The sequence below is a fragment of the Tilletiopsis washingtonensis genome, assembly GCF_003144115.1.
Source record: "Tilletiopsis washingtonensis strain MCA 4186 unplaced genomic scaffold FA09scaffold_3, whole genome shotgun sequence".
Classification (NCBI taxonomy): Eukaryota; Fungi; Basidiomycota; class Exobasidiomycetes; order Entylomatales; genus Tilletiopsis; species Tilletiopsis washingtonensis.
The window spans coordinates 629,753-641,795 of NW_020312000.1; the positions used below are offsets into that span (position 1 = coordinate 629,753).

The following is a 12,043-nucleotide window of genomic DNA, read 5'->3' on the forward strand; positions in this document are numbered from 1 at the left end:
TGCTCAGCAGCGCGCCGGCCGCAGCACAGGCACGCCGCCAGTCTCGGCGCGGGTCGCGGGCGAGACGCGCCGCGGCACAAGCGCCGCGGAGAACGCGGAGCTGCGCGCTCTCGCACAGGCGCGCCTCTTCGCTGAGCGTGGGAGTCACCACTCACCTTCTCGCCTCACCACCACGCTCGCCAGGGCACAGCTCACTCCGCTCCAGTTGATGCTCTTGCGCCGCATCACTCCTGGACGTCTGCTTCTTCCTTCACCGCTACACGCCTCGTCGCAGCTCGCCCCTCGGCTGCTGCCAGCTCCGGCTCTCTCGCGCTCGCGCCTCGCCGTGCCGCAGGCCTCGCAGCTCTTGCGCCAGGCACACTCGCCCTCGTCCCGCCGCCCGCCGCGTCCCTCTCTGCCCAGCATGCCTGCCGAGCAGAACGTGCTGCCGGCCGTCGAGGTGGCCGAGTCGCAGTTCGGCCACTGGCCTGCGCTCAAGGTCCGCGAGACGTTCCTCGACTACTTCAAGCAGAACGGCCACAACTTCTGGCCCAGCAGCTCGTGCATTCCGTATGAGGACCCCACGCTGCTCTTCGCCAACGCTGGCATGAACCAGGTGAGTGGGACCACACGGAATAGCACCGCTTGCGGCGCAGTGCGCCTCATGGAGGCATGACTACCGTCTAGGAGCTGCCCTGTGCAGCGCTTACCCGACTCGTACGCAGTACAAGCCGCTGTTCCTTGGTCTCGCCGACCCGGGGTCGCAGATGGGCGCTCTCAAGCGTGCCGTCAACTCGCAGAAGTGCATTCGCGCCGGCGGCAAGCACAACGACCTCGACGACGTCGGCAAGGACACGTACCACCACACCTTCTTTGAGATGCTGGGCAACTGGTCGTTCGGCGACTACTTCAAGGTGAGCTGGTGTTAGGGCTGTGACTGGCAGCGAAGGGTCTGCGCAGTCTGCGCACGTGGCTGCTGCGTCATTTGGAAGCGTGGCTCATTCTTTCATCTCCGCAGCGCGAGGCGATCCAGATGGCCTGGGAGCTGCTCACGAAGGTGTACGGCCTGCCGGCCGACCGCCTGTACGTGACGTACTTCGAGGGCGATGCCAAGCAGGGCCTGGAGCCCGACACGGAGGCGCGTGACCTCTGGCTGGAGATGGGTGTGGCCGAGGATCACCTGCTCACTGGCAACGCCAAGGACAACTTCTGGGGTGAGTGCAAAGTCTGGCGAGCGACACCTGCAGCATCTGTGCTCGCCGGGCGGGGCTCACACGCCGTGCCTCAGAGATGGGTGCGACCGGCCCCTGCGGTCCCTGCAGTGAGATTCACTACGACCGCATCGGCGGGCGCAACGCCGCGCACCTGGTCAACATGGACGACCCGGACGTGCTCGAGATCTGGAACAACGTGTTCATGCAGTTCAACCGCGAGACGGACGGCTCGCTGCGCCCGCTGCCCGCGCGGCACATCGACACGGGCATGGGCTTCGAGCGCCTCGTCTCGGTGCTGCAGGACAAGCGCTCCAACTACGACACGGACGTCTTCATCCCGCTCTTCGAGCGCATCCGCGAGCTGACCGGCGCGCGGCCCTACGCCGGCAAGCTTGGCGCCGAGGACGTCGACGGCATTGACACGGCCTACCGCGTCGTCGCCGACCACGTGCGCACGCTCACCTTCGCCATGAGCGACGGCGGCGTGCCGGACAAGGACGGCCGCGGATACGTGCTGCGCCGCATCCTGCGCCGCGGCACGCGCTACGTGCGCAAGTACTTCCAGGTGCCGATCGGCCACTTCTTCGGCGACCTCGTGCCCACGCTCGTCGCGCAGATGGGCGGCTTCTTCCCCGAGATCACCAAGCGCGTTGACGAGATCAAGATGATCCTCAACGAGGAGGAGGAGTCCTTCGCGCGCACGCTCGACCGCGGAGAGCGCCTCTTCGAGCAGTACGCCAGCCGCGCCAAGGAGGCTGGCTCCAAGACGCTCGACGGCAAGGACGTGTGGCGCCTGTACGACACGTACGGCTTCCCGGTGGACCTGACGCAGATCATGGCCGAGGAGCAGGGCCTGACGTTCAGCGAGTCCGAGTTCGAGGCTGCGCAGGCGGCTTCGAAGGAGGCTTCCAAGGGCCAGGGCAAGAAGGAGGGCAGCGAGATGCCCAAGCTCGACGTGCACGACCTGGGCGCGCTCGAGAAGAACGACGCCGTGCCGAAGTCGGACGACAGCTTCAAGTTTGGTGAGTGACGTGTGCTGCAGCTGCTGCGATGCAGTCCACTGACGCCCCCGCAGCGCTCGGCAACGTCGAGGCTACCGTCAAGGCGATCTACCAGGCGAGCGGCTTCCACCCCTCGTCCACCTCGCCGAACGTCGCACAGGACAAGCCAGTCGGCCTCCTGCTCGACAAGACGCCCTTCTACGCCGAGTCCGGCGGCCAGCAGGGCGACACGGGCAGCATTGTTATTGACGGCAAGGCCGAGTTCGTCGTCGAGGACGTGCAGTCGTACAACGGCTACGTGCTGCACTCTGGCTACTTCAAGTACGGCGAGCTGAGCGTCGGCGACGTCGTGGTCGCCAGCTACGACGAGCTGCGCCGCGCGCCGCTGCGCAGCAACCACACGGCCACGCACATCCTCAACTACGGCCTGCGCGAGGTGCTGGGCGACCACATCGACCAGCGCGGCTCGCTCGTGGCGCCGACGAAGCTGCGCTTCGACTTCAGCCACAAGTCGGGCATTGCGCTGCCCGAGCTGCGCAAGATCGAGGACATCAGCAACGACTGGATCAAGCGTGACGTGCCGGTCTACTCGCAGGAGCTGCCGCTCGACCTCGCGCAGAAGATCCCCGGTCTGCGCGCCGTCTTCGGCGAGGCGTACCCGGACCCGGTCCGCGTCGTCACGCTCGAGTTCGACGTTGCCGAGATGGCCAAGGACATCGAGAACCCCAAGTGGCGCAGCACCAGCGTTGAGTTCTGCGGCGGCACCCACGTTGCGAAGACGGGCGACATCCGCCGCTTCGTCATCGTCGAGGAGAGCGGCATTGCCAAGGGCATCCGCCGTGTCGTGGCGCTGACGGGCGAGGACGCGGCGGCCGTCGGGCGCCTTGCCGACGAGTGGGAGGCCAAGCTCGACGCGCTCGAGCGCAACGAGGACCGCGCGGCGCAGGAGAGCGGCCTCAAGGCCTTTGGCCCGGCGCTCGGCACGCAGGAGATGTCTGTGCTGCGCAAGGCGGCGCTCAACGAGCGCTACTCTGCCCTGCGCAAGAAGATCGACACGGCTGCCAAGGCCAAGTCGACGGCCGAGAGCAAGGAGGTGCAGGTGAGCAGGTACGGCAGCAGCTTTGCGTGACTAGAGCTGACAGGGCGTCTCCAGAACCTGGTGACCAAGTACTTTGAGGAGAACAAGGACGCCACTTACCTCATCCAGAAGGCCGACGTCGGGTCCAACGCCAAGGCGCTGCAGGCTGGTGTCGCCATTGCCAAGAGTGAGTCGAGCGCTGGCACACACTGACGTTATTTGCTCATGCTTTTGCTTTGTGCAGAGGCCGGCAAGGCGCTCTACCTCTTCTCCGAGGAGGCCACGGGCGGCCTGGCAGCCGACGGGCAGGCGACCAAGGCCAAGGTGACGCACGTCAACTTTGTGCCCAAGGACGCGCTCGACAAGGGTGTCGATGCGCGCGAGTGGGCTGAGCTTGTGTCGAAGAGCATCGGCGGCCGTGCCGGCGGCAAGGCCGAGGGCGCGCAGGGCGTCGGCGAGGAGGGCGGCACTGCTGTCGACGATGCGATCCTGGTGCGTCGCTCGAAGCGTAGAGCCATGAGCCACGTACTGACGCTCTGCACCTCCACAGGCCGCCACGCGGTGGTACCTGATGAAGACGACCGAGTCGCACATGCCGCTGCAGACGTAGACGAAATAGACAGCGATCGGCAATCGATGAGCTGCCTGGGAGCCGGCGTGCGGGTCGTGGGAGGAGGTGCGCGCACGTGACGCGGCGCGCTACGCCAAAAGAGGCAGGCGCAAGCCACACCCCGCGCGCCGGCTAGCGTGTTTGTCCGGGCGGTGCGGTGATGCGCCGGCAGGGGCTGATCCGGGGCGGCGTGGGAGCGCCATCGGCGAGCAGAGGGGCAGAGGAGGCCGCAGAATGCATCCGCCTGCGCCTCGCCTCGCCGCCCGGCCCGCTCTTCCTTCTCGACATCTCCTCTCCTCTCCCGGCTCCGGCCTCCTCTCCCGGGGCGACGGCCCCTCTGCCCGCGCGCGAGCACTGTCTCGTGTGTCCGGCATCCGCCCTTGGCTGCTTGAGCATCGTCGGCTCTACCGCGGCACACACCCTCGTGGGCCACCCCTTTGTGCCGCAGCCATGGCCAGCGCACTGCAGCGCCTCTTCCGCAAGCGGGCAAAGGCCCGCCAGGAGGCGCAGAACAGCCAGCAGCAGCAGATCCAGCAGCAGCTGCAGGAGCGCCAGCAGGCGGCCTTGGCCTCGTCGTCGTCGGCGGCCTCGCGCAAGCGCTACACCATCTCCGCGCCGCTCTCCTCGTCCTCCTCCTCCATCCACTCGCCATCCTCCTCCTTCGAGCAGCAGCCGCGCGGCGCTCCTCTGAGCCCGACGCTCACCGTCTCGAGCCTGGCCTCGTACCGCGGCCCCGAGTCCAGCTCGTCGCACCACTTCAATGCCTACGCGCGGCCCCGCGCGCAGAGCATCGACCAGCTGTCTGCACTCGGCAGGGCGTCTAGCAACGCGAGCCATCGCGGCATTCCGCATGATGAGTTCGGGCGCATGTCTCTCGTCGCAGCAGCCGACGCCGTCAGCGTCTCAGCGTCTCGAAGCGGCGCTGTGGACAACGCTTCGACCTCTGACGGCGATGAGGACGACTTCGACGAAAACCCGCTGTACCAGCATCTCTCCGAGGGCGAGGAGCATCGCTCCGACTGGGAGGCTGCTCGTCTTGTGCTGCTCCCGCCGGCTCGGGAGCTGCGTGCCAGTCGGGCGCCGCTGGAGGACTCAGCTTGGGCCGCACTGCACGCGCTGCAGCCTTCGCCCACCCATCGCGACCATTTTGTCAGCGTGCGACACGCAAGCGACGCCAAGGTGTCCCGGCCAAGCACGCCGCCGGATGGGCTGCGGGCATCAGGTCCGGTGAGCCCTACGAACACGAGGCAGGATCTGCTGCGCGATGCGATGGGCGACGACGTACGCGAGGTCCAGCACGAGCCGTCTGCGTGGGACGATGCAGTCGTGACAGCTAAGCTAGCCGGGGGCCGCACAGTGCACATCACCTTCAGCAGAGCCGGCCAGGAGGCGATCGAGCTAGTGCGTGAAGTGACGTCCGAGGTTGTCGTGTACCGCACACAGGCGCGTGCGGCCTCGCCTGCTCCGCCCAGCTCCGACCCCGGCTTCCAAGTCGTCTCGCGGCCGAACACCGCGCCGGCTGGCCGCGAGAAGATCCGCATCCGCGTGCTGCTGCTCTCCGGTCTGGTCGTGCCGAATCAGCTGCAGCGCGGCAACTCGATTGCGCACCCGTCTGCAGAGCCGAGTCCGGCAGGGAGCATCGCATTCCCGACCAGCGCGCTGTCTGACGAGGGCGAGAACAGCCGCGACGCGGACCGCGCGGCACAGCTATCGCTCAGCACTGAAGTCTTCTCTGCGGCCACTGGCGGCGAGCGTGGCCTGCTTGCAGATGCGCTGCTGCTGCGCGCCCCACCCGCAACGCTCATTGCCCTGGCACCGACTTTGCGATCGATGTATGCCGCTCTGGAGCGCGCCGCAAGCTCGCTGCGCAGCTCGTACGTGCTCGTGCCGGGCTTCGAGGGTTACGACTCGGTGCGCATCCGCCGCGGCGTCGTCGCACCGGCGATGGAGGTGCTTGACGCCGCGCCGGTCCGCCTCGCAAGTGCCGCGCGCTCCCGTCTTGCGCACATCTGCGAGAACGTGGCGATGGGCCTGCTCCACGGACGCCTCTATGCCGCTGTGCGGGACAGCCAGCGGGAGACGGACGAGAGCGTCGATGCGCTGCTCAACGTCTACTCGCGCTCAGGCGTGAGCGGAGCAGCACTCGGCATCACAGTACAGGCTCTGCGCGCTCGGCCCGCTCGTCTCGATGGTGCGGTAGCGTCGCTGAAGGCGCTAGGCATCCCGGATCTCGACTCGGATGCGCTGCTTGCGCTTCCAGTGCCCGCCCTCGCAGCACTCAGACAAGACAGCAGCCCGCCGAGCGTGCGCACTCCGCAAGACGTCATCTCAATCCTACGCAAGACGCTGGCAGCCATTGGCGACGCTGCAGCCTCTGTCACTGTGGCTAGCAGCCGCGCCAGCCTGAGTGGCATTGAGGCCGAAGCTACGCCTTTGGGCGCCGATGAGCTGCTGCCCATCGTAGTAAGCGTCATTGTCAGGGCACGGCCGCAGGCCATGCCCAGCTGCCTCGCCTACGCCAAGATGTTCGGCATGATGGAGGACGCATCCGCAGAAGCACAGTGAGTTCACTGAAGAACCGCGTGCGCTGAAATGAGCTGACGCAAATCTGCAGGTGGGCGCTCACAACCTTCGAGGCTGCACTAGAGTGGCTCAGAGGTGATCCGCTCCGCTTGCTGCCCTCCGTATCCACGGATGCCAAGTCCAGCGACGGCCACGCGCTCTCACGCAACGCCAGTGTTCGCTCCACGGCGTCGTCTTCCTCGCACGCCCCGCCAAGCAGCAGTCAAATGACAAGGCCGCCGCTCACATCGACGTACAGCAGCGGCAGCTGGAGCACGAGTTCCGAAGCCCGTGCGCGACGTGTCTCTCTGCCGGCTGGCGCGCACCTTGGCACCAGCGTCAGCATGGCGCGCTCTGGCAGCTCGCAATCTCGCTCTGGCAACGGCAGCGCCGAAGAGGCGCCCAGTAGCCTAGAGATCAATGTTCTGCGCAGCAACGACGGCTTCAAGGTGCCTGGCTTGCCAGCCTCACTCGCTGGATCAGCCCGGAGTCGCGGAAGCCGGCCTCAGAGCGTGCTCGGCATTCTGGGCGAGGATCTCGCTAGCGGCGACCCGGCCGCCGATCTCGCAAGGGACCGTACTTTCAGCCTTCAGCGCCAGGGCTCTGCCCAGTCGAGCAGCCATTCGGCACTGCATATCCGGCCGCAGATCGTGCGCCGCAAGCCCGTCGCCTCGTCGGCCGCGGCTTCGGCGGCAGATCGTGCGCTCGCCATCGAGCGCGCCGCCAGCCTCGGCGCTACCGGTGCTACGTCGCCAACAGTCCGCGTGATGGGCAGCCCGCTCGTGGACAGCAACCAGACCATGTCGCGTGCGGGCAGCGAAGGCGGTGTGCAAGTGCCGCGCCCGGTCCGCCGCATGAGCGTCGACGGCTGGTCCGCCATGTCGCTCTTCACCAGAGCCGCGTCCGAAGAGGCCGTCTCGCCGGGTAGCATGCCAAAGACTGCCACGGCGACACCTCACCCGATTCCAGCTCGGGACACGCACCAGCCGCAGCGCAGCTTGAGCCCAGAAGGGTCATCCGGCAGCCACGGAGCTCCCGCCGAGTCGCCCGCAATGAGCGCCTGGCTACCCGCATGGCCCGACTTTGGCTTGAATCGCAAGCGCGCCAGCACCTCGCTCAGCCGACCGGCAAGCATCAGCAGTCTCGAGGGCGGCATGAGCGCCAGCTCGACGTTCAGCACCATCCCTCGCTCGAACTCCGGCAGCGGCTTTGCGAGTGCGGCGCTCGACAGTCCCGCCATCCTAGCTCGAGGAGCTCACGGCTCACTGCCGTCACGTCGGGCCATGTCTATCCACTCGGCTGCCAGCGTCGCGGGCGATGAGAGCCTGCTGGCCAGCAGCCCTACGAGCATTACGCCCATGCCAGTGCCTGGTATCGCGGAGCGCCGCCGCCGCATCTCTCGGCTCATGTCGCCCACTGCTCCGGCGCTGGCGCAGCACGCCGCCGCACCGCAGCTCACCTCGCAAGACGTCTCTGCCGCCGGCGACTTCTCTGCACCACGCACGTCGGAGGGCCTCGACTCCGCCTTCTACAAGGCGATTGTCGCAGCTTCCGGTTCGCCAACCACAAATACCGAGGGCTTCTCGCCGACCTCCAGCGCACCGCCATCGCTCGTCGGCACGCCTTCTAACGTCCACTCGCGTGGCCACACCACGCCGCTGTCCGGTTCCAACACGCCCTCCACGCAGCACGGCCACGGCGACAGCTTCTTTCCCTTCCTCCGTCTCTCCGTCCCCTCGCCCGTCTCCGAGCTAGCCGATCCGCTCGCCTCGAGCACGCCCGTCATGCGCTCGCACCGCGTGCGCGAAGAGTCGCCGGAGCTGCTCAGTCCCACTGCGGCGCGAGCCGCACCCGCACGATCCGCCTCGTGACCCTTCCGTTGATACCTCGTTCCCGCTACCGCACGCGATACAGAACACACGATACATCCCTCGCGCCCGCGGCTGGCCGCGGCGGAGACCATGAGACCGCACTTTTGTAATTCTATCACACACAGACGTAGCCGCCATCGACGACGATATCCTGACCTGCGCGCGATAGATGCGTGAGCGGAGCCAGGCACAGGCAGAGAGAGGTCCACTCACCGGTCGTGAACTTGCTGGCGTCGCTGGCGAGATAGATCGCCGCGCCCTTGAGGTCCTCCTGCGAGCAGCTGGCGGTGAGCGTTGCCATGGCGCCACTATTCCACATCACAACGCACCGGCTCGCCCATACGGCCCATTGGAGTCAGACTCTCCCACTTGGCCTTGAGCTCCTTGCCCTCGGGGCTGTTCTCCAGCACCTGCTTCGTCAGTGCCGTGGCCATGTAGCCCGGCGAGAGCGAGTTGACGCGGATGCCGCGCTTCGCCCACTCGACGGCCAGGCTCGAGGCGAGATGCCGCACAGCGGCCTTGGACGCGTTGTACGGCGCTGCAGAGCGGCGTGAATGAGCGGAAGCGTCTCTAGCTGCGCCTTCACGGCCACGCACCCTGCGCCTGCGGGATGTTGACGATGCCGGCGCTCATGCTGGCGATGAGGATGATGGAGCCCTGCGTGCCGTCGCGCAGCATGTGCTTGGCGGCCTCGCGCGCCACGAAGTAGCTGCCGTTGATGTTGACGTCGTACAGCTGTGTGCGAGCGTCAAGACAAGCACTGTGCTGCGCAGACAAGGCCCCTCACCAGCTTCATCTTGTCAGTCGGGTACTCCTCAGCCGGGAAGTTGTGGACAATGCCAGCGCTGGCAGCCGCAGGACCATAAGCAACGACACGACAACCCCAGCGCCGGCCTGGCCTCACCTGTTGACGACCACATCGATCGAGCCGAAGCGCTCCTTGATCTGCTTCATGGCCTGCGTCACGCTCTCCTCGCTCGCGACGTTGCAGCCGATGCCCAGCGCCTCCACCTCGCCCTTCTCCGCCTGGCCGTGGTCCTCGAACCACTGCACCACCTCGGCAGCCGCAGCCTGCGCCTCGCCAGCGTCCAGGTCAAGGATGGCCAGGCGCGAGGCGCCCGACTCGACGAACGTGCGCGCGATCAGGTTGCCCAGGCCGCGAGTGCCGCCCGTGACGACGCAGGTCTTGTTCTCCTGCACAGCCTGTGAGCCGCGAGCTAGGAGCTGTGGCGGGCCAGTCGACTGACCATGCTGAAGCTCGCAAGCGTGCGCTGCGTGTGCTTGCCCACCTTGCGCTTGCCGCCGACAGTCTCGTGGCCGATGTGCTCGTTTGCATCAGCCTCAAGCTTGTTCGAGGCGCGCGACAGGCGTGCATCCACGGCGGCGTGCGAAGGCGGCTTGTCGGACGCACGGCACGCCGAGGTGCTTAGGGCGCGAGGGGCGCTGCGAGGCAGCGCAGCTGGCCGGGCGAGCGCACGTGCGGCGGGCCGGAGGAGAGTGCGAGGGAGTGACATGCTGAATGTGGTGGTGTGTGGACAGGAAGGGCCTGCTCCGCATCGCGGGAAGTTCGCGGCATGGCCGGCCAAATCGCCGAGCGGTACGGAGATCCTGGCGGGCGCTCGTGCCGTCATCCGTGCGCGCACGCGCGCCGCGGCGGAAATCCCGATTCCCGATCGGCAGCCTCGGACCGATGGCAAGACGCCGACCTCCAGCGTGGTGCGGCCTGATGCTGCCAAGTGGCTGAGCCTGGCGCTCTCTCATGCCCGCGCTCACACATAGAGCCCAGTACGAGCCCAAGCGCACAGCAAGAAGCAGCAATACCATTGAACCAAGCCTCACTTCGTCAGCGGCCGTGTCGCCGGATCTCTCGTGGCCGTGACGCTGAGAGGGCGTGAGGTCGGGCGTCAGTGATCGCAGGACGTCGCTCGCTCTGCTGTCGCACTCACCGCACCACATCACCGACGTGCAGCGCGCCGCTCTCCTGACTTGGCGAGCTGAGCATGCCAACTGCAAGGCATCACAGTCAGCACGCGCGTCAGCGCAGGGCGCGAGTCGGTCACGCACAGCACGGCTTGCCGATCTTCTGCATCTCCGGCTGCACTTGGCGGTACTTTTGCAGCAGCGAGTAGGGCATCTGTGCCTTATCGCGCTTGCCCTGCGACCATGTCAGCATCACAGCGCCAGAGGATGGCAGAGCATGACTCACTGTCTCGGGGTCCACGGTAGGCACCTGAGGCACGACTTGTCAGCAAGCGTTCCTGCCACCTCTCACTGACACCACGCACCAGGCAGCGAGCGCAGCGCGCGTTGCAGTCAATGCCCACTCCCTGGCCCTTGACCTCGGCGCCAAAGTCCACATCATCGGCAGCGTCTGCCGGGAACACCTCGAGATGCGTAAAGCAGTCCTCCTCCCACGCCTGCAGTGCCGGGCGCGACGAGCTCGGCAGCGTCTCGAGCACGATGTTGATGCGGAAGCGCTCGATGGCCAGGGAGCGCAGGCGGTCCGCTAGGTCGAGACGTCAGCAGCAACGCCGGCCGAGACAGAGCGGGCTCAACTCACGCGTCCAGAAGTCTCGGTCTACCCGCTCGGAGACAGGATACGCCTCCAGCGCCTTGGCGCTGTCCTGCTCAGGGTAGACGCTCGCGAGCAGCGTCTCCTGCACCTGCGCCAGCGACTCGGCAGACACCACCGTGAGGCTGTGGAAGTCCTGGAACGCCGTCTCGGACTCGTCGCCGCGCGGATCGTCGCCGCCCTGCTCGGCTCGTCAGACAGACGACCCGCACCCTCAGCACTGTTCCACTCACTCCCGGGCGGTGCTTCGGGCCCTTTCGCAGGAGCCGCACGGGCTTGCCCATGAACGCAGAGAGCGCCTCGTCTGCCTCCTTCGACACCGCGTACCCGTCTGCCTTGTACCCCCTGAAGAGCCTCCTCAGCAACAGAATGGAGCAAGAAGCCGTGCAGCGCTCCATCACATCGGGACGGCTCTCCCATGCAGCCAGCTCGCGGCACTCACCAGATCTCCACGTCCTCCACCAGCTCGCACTGCCGCAGCTCCTCATCCGACGGCGTCAGCGGCACCACCACCTCCGTCTCTCCCGATGCCGGCTCATCTGCCGAATTGGGCACGTAGATGCGCAGCAGGCCCGCCTCGTGATCGAGCACGGGCCGGATGCGCACCATGTGCGGCGAGCCGCGCGCCGTACAGAAGGCGCGCGTGGCGGCATCGATGATGAGCCAGGTGCGGTCGAAGGCGAGGCCGGCGCGCTGGATCGTCGCTGGGTAGAGAGTCAGAGCAGCGGATCGAGAGCCCAGCTTGGAACGCACCTGAAGGCACGGAGCTGCCGGCGCACGACTTGATCGGGTGGATGTGGAGCGACTTGATGCGCAGCTATCGCAGCAGAGCTATCAGCACCCGCCCAGAGGGACGGCGGGCACGCAGCTCACCTCCTTCTGCAGTGCAGCGTCGTGTGCCGCGGGACTGGACCAGCCCACGGCGGCGGAGAGAGCGCTCAGGACGGAGGCCATGCTGGTTAATCGGCGAGGTTGAGGATGGTGGTCGTCGAGTGCCAAGCGCGCGCGCGGCGGCACGGCTCGCAAGCTGTCAAGACCCCGCAGCCGCGCGCGCCGGGAGTGGAGGGCCGCGCGCCTTCGCGTGCCGGCGCTGGCGCCGTGCCGCACATCAGCGTCCGCCGCCGCCGCCCTCCCCTGCATTCACCGCTCTGACTCT

The 12,043-nt window shown here is 67.0% G+C and overlaps 4 protein-coding genes across 4 annotated transcripts; 2 read left to right on the forward strand and 2 right to left on the reverse strand.

The window, feature by feature from the left end:
* Positions 1-403: 403 nt before the first annotated feature.
* Positions 404-3,882, forward strand: FA09DRAFT_293734 (hypothetical protein; the record flags this gene model as incomplete). The annotated part of the gene is made up of 8 exons (XM_025740058.1): positions 404-595; positions 705-893; positions 998-1,193; positions 1,268-2,215; positions 2,269-3,293; positions 3,348-3,459; positions 3,517-3,764; positions 3,823-3,882. 8 exons carry the CDS (start codon positions 404-406, stop codon positions 3,880-3,882), a joined length of 2,970 nt encoding a protein of 989 aa, XP_025600793.1.
* A 273-nt stretch (positions 3,883-4,155) lies between these two features.
* On the forward strand, positions 4,156-8,468 carry FA09DRAFT_358580 (hypothetical protein). Its single transcript, XM_025744979.1, has 2 exons — positions 4,156-6,443; positions 6,497-8,468. Exons 1-2 carry the CDS (start codon positions 4,333-4,335, stop codon positions 8,313-8,315), a joined length of 3,930 nt encoding a protein of 1,309 aa, XP_025600794.1. The 5' UTR covers positions 4,156-4,332; the 3' UTR covers positions 8,316-8,468.
* FA09DRAFT_288015 (NAD(P)-binding protein) lies at positions 8,431-9,643 on the reverse strand (the record flags this gene model as incomplete). The annotated part of the gene is made up of 7 exons (XM_025739925.1): positions 8,431-8,471; positions 8,529-8,586; positions 8,645-8,853; positions 8,912-9,050; positions 9,103-9,160; positions 9,220-9,509; positions 9,563-9,643. Coding segments are annotated over 7 exons (876 nt in total), but the record flags the coding sequence as incomplete, so codon positions are not given.
* A 507-nt stretch (positions 9,644-10,150) lies between these two features.
* FA09DRAFT_293785 (hypothetical protein) lies at positions 10,151-11,704 on the reverse strand (the record flags this gene model as incomplete). The annotated part of the gene is made up of 9 exons (XM_025740059.1): positions 10,151-10,196; positions 10,262-10,322; positions 10,380-10,470; positions 10,522-10,545; positions 10,601-10,821; positions 10,876-11,068; positions 11,121-11,232; positions 11,330-11,591; positions 11,641-11,704. Coding segments are annotated over 9 exons (1,074 nt in total), but the record flags the coding sequence as incomplete, so codon positions are not given.
* Positions 11,705-12,043: the final 339 nt, after the last annotated feature.